Genomic DNA, 22,471 nt, shown 5'->3' with positions numbered 1-22,471 from the left:
CAGTACTCTAGTGATCTCCACTTGCTTCTGGGTCTGGTACTAGGCAGACAGACTGATGCATTCTAAACACAGGAGGTTGGCCGCACGGCATGAACGCTTTTCAGAGAATGCATTGCATTTTCTGAACGGATGTAAAGCATTCTCTGATTGGATTACAGGCTACCCCTCAGACCTGAGACCACCATCTAGCATTGTGCAGCATTACAGGCCTCTTAGTCAGACCACCATCCCAGAGCACTGTGAATTTCAGGCTTCCCCTCAGACCACCATCCCAGAGCACTGTGCATTACAGGCTTCCCCTCAGACCACCATCCAGAGCTCTGTGCAGCATTTCTCAGACCACCATCCCAGAGCACTGTGAATTACAGGCTTCCCCTCAGACCACCATCCAGAGCACTGTGGAGCATTATAGGCCTCTCAGACCACCATTCAGAGAACTGTGTGCATTACAGACATCTCAAACCACTGTCCAGAGCACTGTGCATTACAGGCCTCCCCTCAGAACACTGTCCAGAGCAATGTGCAGCATTACAGGCCTCTCAGACCATTGTCCAGAGCACTGTGTGCTGAGTGGCTAAATCTTTATCTGTGAGATCACTTGCAGATGACTAAAATGGGACTAAAACTAAAATGGCATTTTAGCCAAAATACTATAACTAAAACTAATTCAAAATTTGATGCCAAAATTAACACTAATTGGTCCATACCTGAAATACCTCTTTCATGTCTCTGACTTCAGAACCACAGTATCTCACAAAAGTGAGTACACCCCTCACATTTTTGTAAATATTTTATATCTTTTCATGTGACAACACTGAAGAAATGACACTTTGCTACAATGTAAAGTAGTGAGTGTACAACTTGTATAACAGTGTAAATTTGCTGTCCCCTCAAAATAACTCAACACACAGCCATTAATGTCTAAACTGCTGGCAACAAAAGTGAGTACAACCCTAAGTGACAATGTCCACATTGGGCCCAATTAGCCACTTTCCCTCCCCGGTGTCATTTGACTTGTTAGTGTTACAAGGTCTCAGGTGTGAATAGGGAGCAGGTGTGTTAAATTTTGTGTTATCGCTCTCACTGTCTCATACTGGTCACTGGAAGTTCAACATGGCACCTCATGGCAAAGAACTCTCTAAGGATCTGAAAAAAAGAATTGTTGCTCTACATAAAGATGGCCTAGGCTATAAAAAGATTGCCAAGACCCTATAACTGAGCTGCAGCACGGTGGCCAAGACCATACAGTGGTTTAACAGGACAGGTTTCACTCAGAACAGACCTTGTCATGGTCAAAGAAGTTGAGTGTACGTGCTCAGCATCATATCCAGAGGTTGCTTTGGGATATAGACGTATGAGTGCTGCCAGGCTGCCAGCATTGCTGCAGAGGTTGAAGGGGTGGGGGGTCAGCCTGTCAGTGCTCAGACCATGCGCTACACACTGAATCAAATTGGTCTGCATGGCTGTTGTCCCAGAAGGAAGCCTCTTCTAAAGATGATGCACAAGAAAGGCCGCAAACAGTTTGCTGAAGACAAGCAGACTAAGGACATGGATTACTGGAACCATGTCCTGTGGTCTGATGAGGCCAAGATAACATTATTTGGTTAAGATGGTGTCAAGCATGTGTGGCGGCAACCAGGTGAGAAGTGCAAAGAAAAGTGTGTCCTGGCTACAATCAAGCATGGTGGTGGGAGTGTCATGGTCTGGTGCTGCATGAGTGCTGCCGGCACTGTGAAGCTACAGTTCATTGAAGGAACAATGAATGCCAACATGTACTGTGACATACTGTAGCAGAGCATGATCCCCTCCCTTCAGAGACTGGGCCGCAGGACAGTATTCCAACATGATAACGACCCCAAACACACCTCCAAGATGACCACTGCCTTGCTAAAGAAGCTGAGGGTAAAGGTGATGGACTGGCCAAGCATGTCTCCAGACCTAAACCCTATTGAGCATCTGTGGGGCATCCTCAAACGGAAGATGGAGGAGCGCAAGATCTCCAACATCCACCAGCTCTGTGATGTCATCATGGAGGAGTGGAAGAGGACTCCATTGGCAACCTGTGAAGCTCTGGTGAACACCATGAACAAGAGGGTTAAGGCAGTGCTGGAAAATAATGGTGGCCACACAAAGTTTAGACACTTTGGGCCCAATTTGGACATTTTCACTTAGGGGTGTACTGACTTTTGTTGCCAGCGGTTTAGACAATAATGCCTGTGTGTTGAGTTATTTTGAGGGGACACCAAATTTACACTGTAAGTGTCCATTCACACTGGTACGACTTGTCTGGCGACTTGGTCAGCCTGACAAGTCACGCACTGTCGCGGTCCATTGACTGGTACAGGATCCGTTCTAATAGGAGCAACACAAGTCGCTCCGACTTAGAAAAAGGGTCCTGTACTACTTTGGGCGACCTGGAGCGACTTGCATAGACATTCATTTTATGAAGTCCGTGCAAGTCGTGCCGAAGTCGCGGTGCACGCGACTTCACAGGTCGCCCCCGTAGTCGTGCCGCTGCAGTGTGAACCGGCACTTATACAAGCTGTACACTCACTACTTTACATTGTAGCAAAGTGTCATTTCTTCAGTGTTGTCACATGAAAAGATATAATAAAATAGTTACAAAAATGTGAGGGGTGTACTCACTTTTGTGAGATACTGTACCCCCCTCCCTTCCCACAGTCCTGCTTTCCAATGAAGGTGGGAAAGCTACCCAGATAGAGATCTGACAAATAATAAGGGACATAGAGTGACCTTGTTGTGCCCGCTGTTAATCTCTATCAATAGTTACTAAGGTTAGGAAGACCTGACAGGGTCACATTTAAGATACACGCTGCACATATTTCATTATGACAGGTGTGTTTAAGGTTCTGTTGATTACATGACAAGCTCAGGAACAAGGAGTCTTGCTTGAGTATCTTTGCAAACACTTTGACTGGATTCCCAGACATATTTCAGCTATCTATGTTAAACACAGCTCCTTGGAAATGACTAAACGTGAATAAGTGGGAACAAGGCCTACAGAAGAACATGGATCTTGAGAAATGTCACAAGCTAGCTTTTAATCGTATAAAAATACTTCATATATTGACTCTAATTATAAGGTATTGAGGTGGTACTGTGTATGGTTCCAACACTGTTGGCTTTTTTTCGTCCCAGGCGCCTCCCTACATTGCTCTTGAGGTTGCAGACAGGAGGGCATAGCATTCCACACATGGAATTAACCACGGCAAATACAATACACTATTGAACCAATTGATCAAGGAGACACCATTCCGTTTCAACTCTTTTGACTGATGAGTAATGAAACATTGGAAGCCCTAAATGATAGAATGAATACCTTTGAGAAGATCTGGGACCCTTGGATACAACAGATTTCAGGAGCTGTGGGAGATGCATAGACTGGTGTCCCCACAGGATGGACCAGGGTTTCGTGGAATCCTAGGGATCCTGCTGAGGTTTCTAGGGGATTCCTTGAGCAATGGGCAATTTCTGCCTCTCAGATAAGTTTCCAATGACACCATTGTTCCTTCCCACTGATTGTCACACTAATGTGTCATGAGTTGTGGATTTTTAATTTTTAGCAGGGTTTTCCCAAGACCAAGGGCTCCTCTGTGTTTAAAAAGGTTGAGAAAGACTGGGATGGACTATGCCTTTCTTGACCCTGCTACCCCCCCCCCCCCTTCCCCTTTTTCTCCCTTTCTCTCTCTTTTATCACTAACCCATTGGTCCCTTTATTTCTTGTTAAAGTGGAGCTTCACCCAAAAGGGTAAGTTCAACTTTAAAGTGTTACTAAACCCACAACAGTAAAATCAGTCTGTCAATTGTAAAATAAGGTCTGCAGGTATCGATAGCAGGGTTTGCTCTTGGATACGGAACTGGCTAAAAGGCCGGGTCCAAAGGGTGGTAATAAACAGCGCATATTCAGACTGGTCTGAGGTAGTAAGCGGGGTGCCCCAGGGCTCAGTCCTGGGACCAACCTTGTTCAATTTATTCATAAACAGCATTGAGGACGGGATCAGTAGTTCGTTATCAGTTTTTGCAGATGACACAAAATTGGCCAGGGCAATAACTGCACAGCATGAAGCAGATATCCTACAGAATGACCTGGACAAAATTACAGAGTGGGCAACGACATGGCAAATGAGGTTTAACGTGGAGAAGTGTAAGGTTTTGCACTTGGGGACTAAAAACATAAAAGCACAATACACGTTAAGAGGGGAACCCTTGGGGAATCAAAAATGGAGAAGGATCTGGGAGTCTTGGTTGATGATAGATTAGGCAACAGCATGCAATGTCAAGCGGCAGCTGCCAAAGCCAACAGAATATTAGCATGCATAAAGAAAGGGATGTATTCCAGAGATAAGACTATAATCCTTCCACTTTATAAAACTCTGGTCCGACCGCATCTGGAGTATTCTGTCCAGTTCTGGTCGCCAGTCCTCAGGAGGGATGTGTTGGAGCTGGAGAGAGTCCAGAGAAGGGCAACTAAACTTATTAGGGGGTTGGAGGACCTTAACTATGAAGAGCGGCTGCAATCGCTCGATTTATTCTCCCTGGAGAAGAGACGTCTGAGGGGGGACATGATAGCAATTTATAAATATCTTAATGGGGATCTCAGCTTAGAAAAAAAGCTGTTCATTCGAAGGAATTGCATGAGGACTCGAGGACATACAATGCGATTAGAGGAGAAGCGTTTTAACCTCAGGCAACGAGGAGGATTCTTTACTGTTAGGGCTACAAGATTGTGGAATTCTCTACCACAAGAGGTGGTTTCTGCGGGAAGTATGGTGGCTTTCAAAAGACTCTTAGATTTACATCTCATGGATCAGGACATTAAGGGGTATGTGAGATGATTACAGCCACACACACCTACACAGGTTGAACTAGATGGACTATTGTCTTTATTCAACCTCACCTACTATGTAACTATGAACCTAAGGGGTTAATCCTCTGCATTGTGTAAAAAGGCTGTTTGATCCTGTCTTCTCTGATCCTCCCCTCCTTCCACTGTCCCCTGATTATCCCCTGATAACAGAGTCTATGAAGTCAAGCTGCACAAGCTCAGTTTGGTGTGTATTGCTAGAGAGGTTTTGTTTTTGTTTTTTTTCTTGGAATAGTGCATGTGATCAGCACAGGGCCAGTCAGCACTGTCCAGACAGAGGGTCAGGGGTATTGCAGTCCCATAGGACAGTCAGAAAACTCAGACTACAACTACAACAGTTCATATTTACTTAAATAATTGTATTTCCATGCTCTGTGTACTGTGGGAGATCAGATATAGTGAATGCAGGCTCCTGGGATTAGTAACACTTTTTGCCGACCCCCCCCCCTCCTCTGCCACATTTGGCAGGTCATATTTTTTTTTTTGGGGGGGGGGGGGTACCAAGTTTTGACAGGTATCCGCTCCAACTTTCGCTCAGATCACCTAGGCGATCTGAGCAGGAGTTCTCCTCTACTCCTCCCTGCAGTCTTCTGGGACACGTCATGGGCAGCCTGCTGTGAAGCCTCAAGCAGCACAGCCGGCCGCCCACTGTTAAGATGCCGACGCAGGGAACCTGAAGGTTAGTGAAGAACCAGCCTGGGTGAGGACGGTACTGGATCCCTGAACAGGTGATTGGCCTGTTTTATTAAGGCTTCATGTACACACACACTGGGTTGACTACCGACCACAATTTTGCTGCGTTGTGCGGCCAGCGGTCAAAACCTTCCTTAAAAGTCAGCAGCTACATGATTTGTATCTGCTGAAATTATTATTTTTTTTTCCCGTGGAGCACCGCTTTAGACAGCAATACTATACAGTAGGGATCGACAGATTATCGGCAAAGCCGATATATCGGGGGGCCGATATGCACTTTCCTCGATATATCGGAATCGGTCCCTGAGGTTATCGATATTGCCGATATTTCAGGAAAGTTCTTGTACCGGAGTGATGCCTGCAGCTAGAGGCTTCACCCTGATACCAGCGTCCATAGCCGACGGTCGGCTGTCTTGTAATGACAACCGATGCGGCTGAGAAGCTGCTCGGCTGTCATTACAAGGAGCAGGAGTGGACTAAACCCCCCCTCCCCCTCCCGCTGGGAGACCTGGGCAACCAGCCTGCATGGCCACCAAAGAGAAGACCTGATCAAAGCTGCATTCGGCTCTGATTGGGTCTCCATGTAAAAACCCGTAAGTGGTGTCATGACATCACTTCCGGTACTCGGTGCCAAATTCAACAAAAATTACAGCATTAAAAACAGCCAAACTTGGCGTTTTGAATGCTTTTAAGTGCAGAGGAGGGGTTTGGGGTCTTTTAGATCCCCAGATCCCTCCACAAGAGTACCTGTCAAAAAAAATAAAAATAATAAATTTAATGTAAGAAAATATCGGCGATACAGATATGCGATGACCAAAATATTGGTGTCGGCAATAAAAAAACGATATCGGTCAATCACTACTATACAGATCCTTTTGAAATTCTTTTTGTAAATTATATAATAGGATAGTCTATGGTACTCCCATGCCTTTTTAGCTGAGGAGGAAGATCTCCCATCTGAGAACTCCTTTACCCCTCGCTCTAGAATGTCTTAGAGCATTATTTTAGGAACAGCACGGAAGGAACTGTTATCCTAAGTCTACAGTATATTCCTAGCACATGCCTTTGAATGTTAAGTCTCCGATAGAGTATGTAGTCTCTTTGTATTTCAAAAGCATCTTTTGTACTTAGGCCTCACGCACACGGGATGTTAAAAAAAATGCCAGTAAGTTCGTAGTGAGTTTTTCAGCGTTTTTGCATTAGCGTTTTTCAGCGTTTTCAAGCATTTTTTTTAGCGTTAGCGTTTTTTGGCGTTTTTTTTCGCTAAAAATTACCTCTCTGCTATTTTAGAAATTCCGGCTTTCCCAAAATGCAATGCTTGCCAGAATTGCATCACATGGATATTCACACCCATGCGATAAGATTTAGGTGCAAGAAAAAAGGGTCCCACAACATTTTGGTGCAAATGTGGACCCTTTTTTCCCTGCATCAAAATCAGATCGCGTGGGTGTGAACACTAATGTGATGCAATTCTGTCAAGCTCACTGCATTTTGCAATCTTTTATGGGGTGTCGTTTCTGGAACATTGGGCCCCCGTTCACATCCGGCAGATTTAATATGCGAAATCGCATGCCAAACCAGAACCTATGGCCGGCAACGTCACTATTAGAATTGGTGCAACCCTGAGGGAGTCACCTTGGCAGGGGGGCTCGTGAAACCCAGATTACTTTAGAGAGGTCAGGAAACTCCTTGTCCAGCTTCCCCGGCCCCTCTTATGTGTAAGTCACCCTGTGTCTATTAGGGGCACACTAATCAGACTCGCTGTACAACCACACCGGACTTTGGTGTTACCCCGGTTTTCCTGGGTTCTATACGTGTGGTTTGTGTTGAAAGAGAGAAGGGCCTCTTTCACATGGGACAATAATATTTCTGGACAATATCCCTCAAGAGATATATAAAGATAAACAATTTGACTTTTCAGATTGCTAGAATATTTCAGGAGTGTCTCATAGACCCTTGCTAGATAGTGAGGCGAGGTGGGGTTTGTTATTATTAAGTACCTGTATTCCATTGTTCTATTGTTTCTGTCTGCCTTTCTGTCTGCCTTAAGATCAACCTATTATGGCATGTATATGTGTATTTGGATTGGCTGCTAAGGGGGAGGGGGGGGTTGTCCCACAGTGTATATCTCTTTGTGCCTGTGTGTGAATAAACAGTTTATTTTCTGGTTGACTCCAAAACTTGTACTGTCTAATTCTTGGGGTAACTATAGCCAGATTCACGGATCTCGTGTTCCAGAGCTTAGGAAGCAGCTTCTTGGCGTAGATACCCTGTCGGGGTGTCCGGAGTCCGTCACACCTGACTTTGCGGTGCTGCACCGATTCCCAAAAGTAGTTTCTGCACTACTTTTGGCAACTTCAGGGCGATTTCAATAGACATCTGTGCATGCATGAACCCCCTAAAAAAAAAAAGGGTCCTACAACATTTTGGTGCAAATGTGATGCAATTTCAGCCATAGAAAATATATGGCTCAAATCGCATCACACAGACATCACATGTGATGTGCACAGGAATGTGGTGTATTTTTTTATGCAAATCCCATGCCGTGTTAAGCATGCACCAGTGTGAACCCAGGCTATGTTCCATGAACGACACCTCGAAACACAACCCAGGCTTAAAAATAGCAATGGAATAAAAAAGTCAAAAAACGCCAGCTAGCAGCGTTTTTTGGCATTTATTGGCGTTTATTGACGTTAAACGCCGCTCAAAACCCCCTATTTTTTGGGGCTTTTTTTTTCAGCCAGAAAACACCCTTGCCAAAAACTGCTGATAACAGCCTGTGTGTGCATGGAGACATAGGATAACATGCTGGGGCGTTTACAGGCTGCAGAAAAAAACGTCTGACGCCAAAAACAGCCGCTGTAAAATCGTCCCGTGTGCATGAGGCCTTGTACTAAAATGATTGAAGTGGGAACAAGGAATCTTAGAACACCAGGATAATGGTGGAGTAGGATGACCTGATTTTCACAAGCAATACCCCAGTGAAAAAGAAAGGGAAAGTTGGTTAATTACCCCATATGTTGATTAATTACCCCATTACCCCATATGTATAAAGCCTAGTACACACGGTCCAAATGTCGGGCGTCATTTTGCCTGTGTGTATGGCAGCCAGGCCAGCTTCTGTCGGATGTGCTTGCTGGAAAACCAGCAGCCAACCGTCTCCCAATCATTGTTCTCAGCCAATGGCTGAGAGTGCTGACCAGAGTGTTCTGGCAGGGTGGGGGCGTCCCTCTGTCAAAACACAATAGCTCAGCAGGGGGGGATCACTGTACTAACATCGGATTGTTAGTACAGTGGCTCCAAGTGGGGCTGTCAGTTTTTTATTTTTCCATTCAACCCAAAAAATACTAATAGTGTGTACCAGGCTTAAGCCATCCATCTTTTTGGGCTCAGTCATACTGACGCAAAGCGTATTTCCATGCCTGGGAGTCACAGGGGTTGGAGTATGCAATCTCTGCATTTAAAATTATTAAATGAAAACAAAAATACTGATAGTGAATACTTTTTCTGTACAGTAGTTTTATAAGTGTAGTAAGTTTCCTTATATTGGGTATTGTAGATGACTATACTTTTATGACTCATATTTTGTTTTCTTGACAGAGTAGTTATGCCTAACGCATTTTGAGCCTGCATGTTAATTAGGCAATATTGGCGTGCACAGGTTAAGCTTAGAGACAGGTACAACGATGGATAAGAAGCCCCAGTCTGAAGAGGTATAGTACAGCTCTAAGTGATTGTCACTCTTCTCCTTCTCTTGTTCCATCTTCTCCAGTCCCCTGCCCTATCTATAACCAATCCTTCGCTGGATTATCTAACAGATTATAAAACAACTGATTTAAAGTGACTTTCATGTATCTTTATCTGTCACTTTGCTAATTCGGTCTCTATAAAGCCACTCTCTTCTTTAAAAAGGCTGTACTTGCAAAGAAGCAAGGGAAATACCTACAGTGCCTTGAAAAAGTATTCATACCCTTGAAATTTTCCACATATTGTCATGTTACAACCAAAAATGTAAATGTATTTTATTGGGATTTTATGTAATAGACCGACACAAAGTGGCACATACCGTATATATATACTCGTGTATAAGCCGAGTTTTTCAGCACATTTTTTGTGCTGAAAACGTCCCCCCTCAGCCTATACTCGACCCGACGTGCTCCTGAGGCGCCTTCGATTTAAAAATGACGCCGTCCGACGCCAACATGTCACCGCGCATGCGCCACTCGGGAAAGGCCGTACACGCTCGGCTATTCCCAGGAATAGCCGAACGTATACGAGCTTTCCCGAGCGGTGGTGGCGCATGCGTAAAGACTTGTTGGCCCCGGGCGGCGCCATTTTTAAATCTAAGGCACCTCAGGAACAGGTAAGTGAGACTCCTCCACAGCCGCACTACCTGCCATTATGTGGGGCTGAGGGCATACTACAAGAGATGCAGTGCTGCGGGCATAGTACACCTGTACAATGCCCACAGCACTGCATCTCCTGTAGTATGCCTGCAGCCCCGCATTCTCTTGTACTGTGCCCACAGCCCTGCATTCTCCTGTACCATTACCATGCCCACAGCCCTGCATTCTCCTGTACCATTACCATGACCACAGCCCTGCATTCTCCTGTACCATGCCCGCAGCCCTTCATTCTCCTGTACCATGCCCGCAGCCCTGCATTGTCCTGTATCATGCCCGCAGCCCTGCATTCTCCTGTACCATGCCCACAGCTCTGCATTCCCCTGTACCATGCCCTCAGCCCTGCATTCCACTGTGTTATGCCCGCAGCCCTGCATTCTCCTGTACCATGCCCGCAGCCCTGCATTCTCCTGTACCATGCCCGCAGCCCTGCATTCTCCTGTACCATGCCGCAGCACTGCATTCTCCTGCACCATGCCCGCAGCACTGCATTCTCCTGTACCATGCCCGCAGCTCTGCATATTCCTGTACCATGCACGCAGCACTGCATTCTCCTGTACCATGCCCGCAGCACTGCATTCTCCTGTACCATGCCCACAGCCCTGCATTCTCCTGTACCATGCCCGCAGCCCCTGTTTTGGGTCTCGTGGTGGTCCAGTAGCTGCTGCATTTCCCACCCTAGGCTTATACTTGAGTCAATCATTTTTCCCATTTTTTTTTTTTTTTTGTGGTAAAGTTAGGGGCCTCGGCTTATATTCGGGTCGGCTTATACTCGAGTATATACGGTAATTTTGAAGTGGAAGGAAAATTATAAATGGTTTTCAAATTTTTCACAAATAAATATCTGGAAAGTGTGGCATGCATTTGTATTCACCCCCCTTTACTCTGATACCCCCAGACTAAAATCCAGTGGAATCAATTGCCTTCAGAGGTCACCTAATATGTAAATTGAGGCCGGCTGTGCGTAATTTCATCTCAGTATAAATACAGCTGTTCTGTGAAGCTCTGAGGTTTGTTAGAGAATCTTAGTGAACAAACTGCATGATGAAGGCCAAGGAACACACCAGACAGGTCAGGGATAAAGTTGTGAAGAAGTTTAAAGCAGGGTTAGGTTATAAAAAAAATATCCCAAGCTTTGAACATCTAACAGAGCACTGTTCAATCCAATCTCCTGAAAATGGAAAGAGTATGACACAACTGCAAACCTACCAAGACATGGCCGTCCACCTAAAATGACAGGCCGGGCAAGGAGAGCATTCATCAGAGAAGCAGCCAAGAGGCCCATGGTAACTCTGGAGGAGCTTCAGTGATCCACAGCTCAGGTGGGAATCTGTCCACAGGACAACTATTAGTCATGCACTCCACAAATCTGGCCTTTATGGAAGAGTGGCGAGAAGAAATCCGTTGCTGAAAGACAGTCAAAAGAAGTCCTGTTTACAGTTTGCGAGAAGGTGCTCTGGTCAGATGAGACCAAAATTGAAATTTCTGGCCTAAAAGCAAATCGCTGTGTGGCGGAAAACTAACACTGCACATTACCCTGAACACACCATCCCCACTGTGAAACATTGTGGTGGCAGCATCATGTTGTGGGGATGCTTCTCTTCAGCAGAGACAGGAAAGCTGGTCAGAGTTGTTGGGAAGTTGGATGGAGCCAAATACAGGGCAATCTTAGAAGAAAACCTGTTAGAGTCTGTAAAAGACTTGAGACTGGGGCGGAGGTTCACCATCCAGCACACCTCCCACACATCCCACATATGGGAAATTTAAAAATTAGAACGGGACAGGACTTTGTAGGTGCCAGAGACAACTACTTCACACAGTAGGTAAAATTAAATGAAACGTACATTTTATTACATACCAAAGAATAAAAAAGTAATTATAAAAACCATCACAAAAGATGCGATCGTCTACCTAAGGATTGTTTGTCTTCTCTATCTGTAGTATCAGCAATATGCAGCATTCATAAGACTCCTGAGGAAGCCTATACAGTGAAACATGTAGAGTGGACCTGCTGCACTCCTGTTCAAAATCGCATCTTTTGTGATGGTTTTTATAATTCCTTTTTTAAAGCGGAGTTCCACCCTCAGAAAGTTTTTTTTAATAAAAAATACCCCCGGGACAGTCAGGGCTAGTGCATTCCACAATGGTAGCCTCTGAACTGTCCCGGGTCGCACTTACCTTTTAGAAGAAATACTTACCTTAAAAATGTCTTGTCCAGCGGTGCATCTCAGGTGTGGGCAGCTGAAGCCAGCGCGTCCTCTTCGGCATCCTCTTTGTCCCAGAATGCCCTGCACCGGCCCCGCTCGTCATGTCCGGTGCAGGCACGTCATTCCTGCACAGCTTCTGGGCATGCCCAGAAGCTGTTTAGCAGTGAATGACGTGCCTGCACCGGAACTGACGAACGGGGACGGTGCAGGCGCATTGATTCCTGGGAGCGATGACGCTCAGCTCCCAGGAATCAATACAAGCAGGAAGTGATGGCCCAGGCCACGGCCGAAGAGAGAGGAAGAGGAAGTAAGGTGAGTATATTTTCTTCAAAAACAAGGTAAGTAAAGAAAAAAAAATCGTGATTATCCATTTATTTTTCAGGTGACACAGATCAAGCAGATGGGGCAAAGTGACTTTTAAGGGTGGAACTCCGCTTTAACTTGATATGTAATAAAATTTACGTTTTTTATTGAATTTTACCTACTATGTGAAGTAATTGTCTCTGACACCTGCAGAGTCCTGTCCCATTCCAATTTTTGCCCTGCCCTGTTGTCCAACTTTGGCCTTTACCACACTAGCTATTGAACTCAACTGTGAGTGATCAGTAATACTCAACTAACCCTCTCCTTCTTTGGTGTCTCTCCCTTGCTAGCAATGAGGAATCTTCGCCATTTCTGCCAGTAAGGGAGCAACTGTAGTTGGTCGATATCTCTTCAGTGTTTCATGGTCTAGGGCAGTGATGACTAACCTTGGCACCCCAGATGTTTTGGAACTACATTTCTCATGATGCTCAACTACACTGCAGAGTGCATATGAGCATCATGGGAAACATAGTTCCAAAACCTCTGGGGTGCCAAGGTTCGCCATCACTGGCCTAGGGTAATAGTTGCATAAGTCAAGTTCTTTTCTATCTAGTTAGGAGGTTATTGTGCAAACTCTCTAGTACATGTCTATCTGAGGTGCATGTACTTGACGCTTATCATTTTCCATTTCATTATGGCTGTAAAACCATAAAAAAATGTTTTTTTATATTTACTGTTTCGAAGGAAAAGTCTGGGCATAGGACTGGAAACACAACCTGTCTCTTATAACATCCTGCTTCCTTGTGCTTCTGGCTGAATTAGTCATTCTACACAATAATGTAGCTTGAGCCATCAATGGCCACCCCACTATCCATACAATGCTTGTTGAGAACTGATTTGTAACCTTCAGCTCAGGCACTTTCCAGTATTCTACCACTTTTGATTTAGACAGGAGTAATCCTTTAAACGTGGTTATCTTTTTTTAATCTATTTCATAACAAAGATAAATAATGTGCTGCCACCCTGCAAAGCAAGTCAGATATTCGCTTTGAGCAGTTTAACGCAGTCAGACTAATAAAAACTGCTTGTTATTGATTGTTCTTTCTGCTTATACCTTCCGGGTATACCAACAGTTCAGCTGATCAGCTTCAGACATCATCATTTGTTACACCGTCTTATGCCTAACTGGATAAACATGCTGAGAAAACGTACTTGCATATCCAAGAGCAAAAGAAGGTTTTATTTTCCAACTTTGCTTTTTTACCATGCTGCAAATATATTTAGCCAGTTTTCTTTATAGGTACAGTATCTCACAAAAGTGAGTACACACCTCACATTTTTGTAAATATTTTATTCTATCTTTTCATGTGACAACACTGAAGAAATGACACTTTGCTACAATGTAAAGTAGTGAGTGTACAGCTTGTATAACAGTGTACATTTGCTGTCCCCTCAAAATAACTCAACACACAGCCATTAATGTCTAAACTGCTGGCAACAAAAGTGAGTACATCCCCAAGTGGAAACGTCCAAATTAGGCCCAAAGTGTCAATATTTTGTGTGGCCATTGTTATTTTCCAACACTGCCTTAACCCTCTTGGGCATGGAGTTCACCAGAGCTTCACAGGTTGCCACTGGAGTCCTCTTCCACTCCTCCATGACGACATCACGGAGCTGGTGGATGTTAGAGACCTTGCGTTCCTCCACCTTCCGTTTGAGGATGCCCCACAGATGCTCTATAGGGTTTAATTCTGGAGACCTGCTTGGCCAGTCCATCACCTTTTCCCTCAGCTTCTTTAGCAAGACCGTGGTCGTATTGGAGGTGTGTTTGGGGTCGTTATCGTGTTGGAATACTGCCCTGCGGCCCAGTCTCTGAAGGGAGGGGATTATGCTCTGCTTCAGTATGTGACAGTACATGTTGGCATTCATGGTCCCCTCAATGAACTGTAGCTCTTCAGTGCCAGCAGCACTCATGCAGCCCCAGACCATGACACTCCCACCACCATGCTTGACTGTAGGCAAGACACACTTGTCTTTGTACTCCTCACCTGGTCGCCACCACACACGCTCCGACCACAGAACATGGCTCCAGTAATCCATGTCCTTAGTCTGCTTGTCTTCAGCAAACTGTTTGCGGGCCTTCTTGTGCATCATCTTTAGAAGATGCTTCCTTCTGGGAAGACAGCCATGCAGACCAATTTGATGCAGTATGCGGCGCATGGTCTTAGCACTGACAGGCTGACCCCTCACCCCTTCAACCTCTGCAGCAATGCTGGCAGCACTCACACGTCTATTTCCCAAAGACAACCTCTGGATATGACGCTAAGCACGTGCACTCAACTTCTTTGGTCGACTATGGCGAGGCGTGTTTGGAGTGGTACCTGTCCTGTTAAACCGCTGTATGGTCTTGGGCACTGTGCTGTAGCTCAGTTTCAGGGTCTTGGCAATCTTCTTATAGCCTAGGTTATCTTTATGTAGAGCAACAATTATTTATTTCAGATCCTCAGAGTTCTTTGCCATGAGGTGCCACGTTAAACTTCCAGTGACCAGTATGAGAGAGCGATAACACCAAAATTTAACACACCTGCTCCCCTTTCACACCTGAGACCTTGTAACACTAACGATTCACATGACACCGGGGAGGGAAATTGGCTAATTGGGCTCAATTTGGACATGTTCACTTAGGGGTGTACTCACTTTTGTTGCCAGTGGTTTAGACATTAATGTCTGTGCGTTGAGTTTTTTTGAGGGGACAGCAAGTTTACACTGTTATACAAGCTGTATACTCCCTACTTTACATTGTAGCAAAGTGTCATTTCTTCAGTGTTGTCACATGAAAATATTTAGAATAATTTGAGGGGTGTACTCACTTTTGTGAGATACTGTATGTAAACACCTTTATTCAGTATGATGCCCCATCTTTGCTGTAAGTGGGAGGAATAGTGTCCCATTGTTGGTGTCAGTGGGAGGAATTGTGCTCCATCATTAGTGTTATTGGGCAACAGTTGTTGGTGTGTTTGGGAGGAATTGTGTGCCATTGTTGGTGTCTTTGGGAGGAATTGTGCCCCATCTTTGGTGTCATTGGGAGGCATTGTACTTCATTGTTGGTATCATTGGGAATATTTCTGCCCCTTCAATGATGTAATTGGGGGAAATTGTGCCCCAATTTTTGGTATCATTGAATAAAAATAGTACCCCGAGGGCCAGAAAAAAGCAAGCAAAGGGCCGCATCTGGCCCCCTGGCCACAGTTAGACCACCTCATTAAACAATGAAGGGGATCAAGGGGAGCTACAAGAATATCTATAGTTGAGGACACATACAGCAATCTACCCTTTGCTTTGTTTAGTGGGTGATACAGTTGACCAGTTTTCTGCATGTACTGTAAAGCAAACAGTATGCCGTCTCACAAAAGGCTGTCATTATTTACCTGTGCCCAGGACAACCAAATGTTTACAGGCTGTCGCTACTTACCTCTGCCCAGTGTGACAATGTTTGAAAAGAGCCATGCCCTGCTGGCACAGGCATTCAAATTATTTTTGAGCATTTCAGAGGGGTCATTTCTGATTAAAATGGTAAAAGGCCGAGCTCTGAATGCTGGCCATATACACTCAAATTTGTTAGCCGATTATCAGCCAGCTTTCATTTGAAAAAAATACAATAGATGAATGCAACAGATTAGTGCCACTAACTGTTTATATGGACACCCTGAATGATTCAAAGTGTTAGTGATAGATTGCTTTGAACCATTTTGGTTATTTTTGTGAATGAAAACCGGATTAAAGTGGTTATTCTGGCTAAATAATTTAAATTGTTCATGCTTTCCACCACAAATGTTTACACATTTCAGGTACAAAAATGTTTGGTTGAATTGCTTTTAATTGATTTGCAGCTGCTTTTTAATCATTTGCTTTCAACCATTGAGGTTGAAGGCCTCCAACCTGCCTACTGTGTGACTAGCATTTAGGTTACTAGTAACCCGCAGAGGTTCCTGGTCATTACAAGTTCCAAGAGGTCTAAATTTATTGATCTCCACTGACATTCTACAGGGTTGTTTCTGGAAATCCTCGATCATTGGTCTCCATTGACATGTTGCATGTTCATACTATGACTTCCATAGTAAGTGGCCTCTGCTTGTTCTAGAAGATGCATCTCGAACAATGTCGTCTGACATTCTACAGGCTTGTTTCTGGAAATCCAAAGCCAGTGATATCCCCTGATATTCTACAGGTTTGTTCTAGGAGATCCATAGTAAGCAATCTCCAGTGACAGTTTACAGCAGTGGTTCTCATCTCCGGTCCTCAGAACCCACTAACAGGCCAGATTTTAAGTATCACCTTGGGGAGATGCAGACTAGAATACTGAAATCACTGAGCAGCAAAATAAGCCACCTGTGATGTATTTCAATTATCTTGCAAACCTGGCCTGTTAGTGGGTCCCGAGGCCGGAGTTGAGAACCACTGGTCTACAGGCTCATCCCGTGAGGTCTATAGTGTGTGGGTCCCATTGACATTTTTACAGGCTTGTTTATGAGGATCCTACAGGTTCTTTCCAGGAGTATCCTATCAATGTGAGTGGTCTCTACAGCCCACTTCAATAAGTAAAGTACAAAATGTAGTTTACCATTGTTTTATTCATATATGTCTTCGTTGGCAAGATTTTTCTCTAACTTCCTGTCCTGCAGACCATACAAGAAAGGATATTTCCCTTATGGGGACAGAGACACAAGCAAAACCTAACAGTGTTTTTAAGCCTTTAATACTTATGAAAAAAACTGTGTTTTGGATCGATTTAGCTGAGTTTAGTATAATAATGTGCCTTATGCTTGCTATTATGTTCCCTATCTATTTCCAAACACATTTGGGTTTTTTGTCAGCACATGTACTGGAGGAGAGGGACATATGCTTTAGAAGCCACCTGATGTCAAGCGCTAAGCACCCTTGTGATGTAGCAGTCAAGAGCTAAGTGTCCCTTTGTTAATCAACAACAGGCTTCCGGTGATCTCATTGACTGTAGGCCCATTAAACTTACTGGCTGTAGGCCATTGCTCCAAGGCAGCGTTGGCCAATAGACTTTCTATTACATGAGTCATGATTGCTATTACATGAGAGATAATACAGACACTGATTTTCTCACTATACTGGCTCAGTCATTAAAATGCCTGCCCTAATATTAAATACCCCTTTGGCTACAAATCCTGTGTGTACAAATTGTGTGTATTAGGTGATCTGCCAAGTAAGACTTTAAGTATTATGTAGTGTACCCAAAGTCATAATATATCTCAATTGATTTTCCATTTTGATGAGGTCTCCAAATATGTATTTGCAAAACAACTTTTTTTGGTCCTCTGACGTTAATTAGTAACACATAATTGTTTTTCCTCTTATAGGCCAAGCCGGTCCGCTTAGTAAAGCCAGTGTCATTGATGAAACTGCCAGGCAGGTACCTGGCACATCAGGAGGCATTGCCAAACCTACCCGTCCCTGCACTTGATCAGACACTGGATAAATATCTTTTGGCCTTGAAACCTTTGATAAGTCAGGAGGAATGGAGCCACACCAACGAAATGGTGGATGAATTCCGGACTTCAGGAGTAGGAGAAAGGCTGCAGAAGAGCTTAGAAAGGAGAGCAAAGAAGACAGAAAACTGGGTAGGTAGACAATGCCATTTGACTAAAGATGCAACTTGGGCTTACTAGTAGACATTCTAGTAATTGATATTGATGACTGTGTAATGGAGTTTATATCTCAGCTTACAATAATTTCTTTGAAAGCCAGAGTCCATTGTTTTAAAGCAGAGTCTCTTTGTCTTTTTTGTTGAGATGTTGGTGTCTCTGTGACCTCCATGAGCAAATTAATATGAAAAAAAGTACACCATCGAATACTTTGTCTATCTCCACAATAAATCAAAATCAGTGACTCTTTAAAAAGTAGATCAGTGTTAACAAAGAGCAAATAAACTATAAAGACAGCTTTAATCTGTCAAAAGGCAGTGGTCGCTCCATATTTTGGTCCTAGCAGATGTCCTTGAGAATATACCCATTCTTAACTGTTTACAGGACTGAAATACATGCATTTAAATTGTCATTAAACCCGTTCAGACAACTTCATATGGGTCATCAGCAAATGTACCAATAAAAGCAATACCTTATATAGCACACTTCATAATACTCCCAAGTACCTGAGTTACAGCACCATATACTGCAGTCATGTGACATGAGAACTTTGCTCCCTACCGCAAATGGGGGAAGGAGCAAGAAGAAAGGCTGAAGATGCAGTTGTATGTGCTTATGTCAGTCCTGGAAGTGGTTTGTAATAATTTAACTTGGAGCCTCCTCGACAGTTGATGCCCAGTCCCTTAAAAGTTTTTTGGCTTTAATAACCCTTTAAGATAGCAATACACAACTTGATTTTCTCTCGTTCAGTCGTGCAAATATGTTCAACACAAACACCTGAAATTGAATCCAAAAATACAGGTGTTCAAAACATCAGTACCATGTGCAAGAGTCCTAACAGTGTGGCTATAGGAATCCCCACTAACGGCTTTTGTATTCGCAATACTCACAGCTGCCTGAATACAATGGTTTTGCAGAACATTGACTGCATCTAATAGGTCGTAACCACCATTCGGTAGATAATTTTCCGGCAGGGTCCCCCACTGCTTGAATTTTAGCCAGAATCGGCCAAAATGTAAACTTTCTATGATCAGCTTTGAAATTGCCCAGCCATGCATTTAGATATCTTCTCAAGAACATCAGGTGCCCCAAATCTCAGGAAGCTTGAGAATGACAATATCAACACTTTAATAGTGTTAATACTGGACTGTCTCTTTGACCCCTCTTAGACCCCATTCACACTAGCGCGACTTGTCAGGCGACTTGGTCGCCTGACAAGTCGCGGTGGGTCGCCTGCCATTGATTAGCACAGGACCCGTTCTAATAGGAGCGACACAAGTCGCTACGACTTAGAAAAAGGGTCCTGTACTACGTTGGGGCGACCTGGAGGCGACTTGCATTGACTTCAATTATATGAAGTCCGTGCATGTTGCGCCGAGGTCGCAGTGCACGCTGTGCACCGCGACTTCACAGGTCGCCCCAGCAAGTCGTGTCGCCCCTGTGTGAATGGGCTCTAACTCTTAAAAACTGATGCTGTTAATTGGAAAAAAAAAAACACTCCTCCTCTTCAGCTGCTTTATATGCTAGAATCAAAGATGTAGAATTCATGGAGAAATTGATAGCTAGAGTCCAGGATAAGTTAGAGGCCCATAGTCTCACCTGGGAACTGTGGCATCTTAAAGAAGAGCTCCAGCCCCCACCACCAAAAAACTAAAAGTCAGAAGCTACAAATACTGTAGCTGCTGACCTTTAATATTGGGACACTTACCAGTCTAGGGATCCTGCAATGTCAGCACCCCAGCCAATATTTCATTCCGCTCTCTGGTGCTGCCGCCACCATTTCTTGTAAGGGCAACCGGCAGTGAAGCCTTGGAGCTTCACATCTGGTTTCCTACTGTGAAGGCGAGAAGCACACTGCGCTCTGTGAATGGCCCAGCAGTGGGGGAAGGAAGAGAGGGGCCAAACTTTCCGGTGGACCTCTCTGCGGCGACCTCACCTGGAAGTGGGGACAGGTACCTGTCAAAAACAGGTACCCACTCCACCCGTAAGGTGCCAAATGTGGCACTGGAGGGGAGAGGAAGCAAACAAGTGGAACTTCCCCTTTTGGGTGGAGCTCTGCTTTAAGGAAGACCCACCCTGAGGGCCTCCCCTAGTTTTTGTTTCCCCTCTTGTCGTTGGGTCTCCATCAAGGGACTGGGACATTGTGGTAGTCCTCAATCTTTTCACTCTTTTCTGCACTTCTTCCTTTTTTTTTTCTAGCCTATTCTGGGTATTTTTATTTCTCGTATTATTTTCTTCTTACTGTTTTGTGGTACTTTGCACTAAACTGCTTAAGTCGCACTGAAGTCATGGCAGTGAGCCTTTCTTTGATATTTAAATGCTTGCATGCGGGGCATTATAAGTGCCTTATGTCACCCGTATTAATGGCCTTAGTTGAGGCACTTCTCTACTGTTCAGGCTTTTTATTTTTATTTATTGTCATCCAGCATGTCTTTGGTGTGCTATGATTGTAATTTGTTTACTATGTATATAGTGCCTGTATTTTCTAATTTGTTTTAATAAATTAAAAAAATTTCCAAAAAAAATGTTTTTGAAAAAAATAAACTGATGCTGTTAAATAGAAAGAAAAACAAAACTGTGTAGATTAGCTTAATAGTATTTGGGCAGCTTTTATGGTAATCATCACCAGCTTCTCTCTGGCACCTTGTCAGTGGCTTGCTAAAATCGCATGATGATTAGCAGCATTACAATAAGAAGCTTTGGCTTTCCATGCCATTACTTTCGTTGTAAAGTGTCTATACTATAGATATTTTCCTGAAGTTGATGCACTTAGTGCCTGTATTTTATTGTACTTTAAGTGTATTGTATTGTATTTTACTGTATTTAGCTCTTTGTAAACATATGACTACTGCAATTTTATTCTCTCTGGAAAAGAGGAGATTAAGGGGGGATATGATCAACATGTCTAAATACATAAGGGGTCTATATAGTGAACTTGGTGTTGAGTTATTCACTTTAAGGTTATTACAGAGGACAAGGGGGCTCTTTTCACATCTAGAGGAAAAGAGATTTCGTCTCCAAATACAGAAAGGTTTCTTCACAGTAAGAGATGTGAAAATGTGGAATAGACTCCCTCCAGAGGTGGTTCTGGCCAGCTCAGTAGATTGCTTTAAAAAAGCCTGGATTCTTTCCTAGGTGTACATAATATGACTGTGTACTATTATTTATAGGTAAATTGATCCAGGGAATATCCAATTGCCTAAATTGTATGTAGGGGGTATGGGCCTATGCTGGTCTGCACACCAAAGGAGTACAGTCCAAAGCATTAAGCCTAGGGGTTTGAGTGTGCCACGAATACCAATATGAAAAATAAAAATATTTCCACACTTCCAGAAGGTATAAAAATGAAAAAGATATATAAGTTTATTCAAAGTTCATTTACATAATTTAGGGATATATGGAATTGGGTAGACAATACAAAAATTACATATGACAATACATATTACATTTCAAAAGACCAAGAGAAAACAAAGAGAGTGGTGCAAAAAGATCATTAATTTTTAGGAGCTTTACAAAATGGAAAAGAAAGCTGGAACTACGCGTTTCGCAAAATATGCTTCTTCAGGCTCCAGCAGGTTAAGGATATAGGTACTTCTATGAAATAAACAATATATATATTATTTTATAATAGAAATACATGCTCTTATACAACACATCTAATCAAGACATACATAATTACCAAAAATTAAAAAAGGTTTGGTTATTTACCAATATTGTTCGATATTAGATATTCATAAATATTCAGGTATTGAATGTTCATTTAAAAACACAAATTAATTCATTTTAGCCAGTATTAGATGAATATATATTTATTGTATATTCCTTAGATTTTAAAGCTAGGAATGACTTAGCGGATATTATCTTATCTGATATTCAATTATATAAAATGACAAAACAAGAAAAAGGAGGGAAAAAAAAAAAAGGGGGTATATCGAGTAATCTATCAGAGAAGCTTGAGGGGGGGCGTTTAGGCCAACACCCTAAACCAGGGGTCTGCAACCTTTAAGACAAAAAGAGCCACTTGGACCCGTTTCCAAAGAAAAAAAAAAAACTGGGAGCCGCAAAACCATTGCGACTTTTAAAACAAATATAACACTGCATATATTGTTTCTTACCTTAATGCTATATATACACAGGGGGTCCAAAAAAGGGACGTAATTAGAAATCAGAGGGCCCCATAGCAAAATTTGCTATGCCCAATAATCAATGCCCCAAAATGCCATAGAAAATTATTCAGGGCCCCAGTGTACCATAAATAATAATCAGTGTCTGATGTAAATAATAATTAATAATGCCCCTTTCAATGTA

At 43.4% G+C, this 22,471-nt stretch overlaps 1 protein-coding gene across 2 annotated transcripts in view; it reads left to right on the top strand.

Annotated features, from left to right (window-relative positions):
• CRAT (carnitine O-acetyltransferase) overlaps positions 1-22,471 on the top strand; it is a 75,916-nt gene that overhangs the window by 15,391 nt on the left and 38,054 nt on the right. Inside the window, exons 1-2 of one of the 2 annotated variants that reach the window (XM_082263073.1) lie at positions 9,182-9,291; positions 17,879-18,139. In XM_082263073.1, coding sequence (XP_082119199.1) covers positions 9,265-9,291; positions 17,879-18,139 — 288 coding nt within the window. In that variant the 5' untranslated portion in view covers positions 9,182-9,264. Of the gene's footprint in view, positions 1-9,181; positions 9,292-17,878; positions 18,140-22,471 lie in introns of those variants that run through there. The other variant, XM_082263072.1, reaches the window with a different exon arrangement.

Source organism: Pelophylax lessonae (assembly GCF_965119305.1).
Source record: "Pelophylax lessonae genome assembly, chromosome: 7".
Classification (NCBI taxonomy): Eukaryota; Metazoa; Chordata; class Amphibia; order Anura; family Ranidae; genus Pelophylax; species Pelophylax lessonae.
This window is presented reverse-complemented; position numbering and strand designations above follow the sequence as displayed.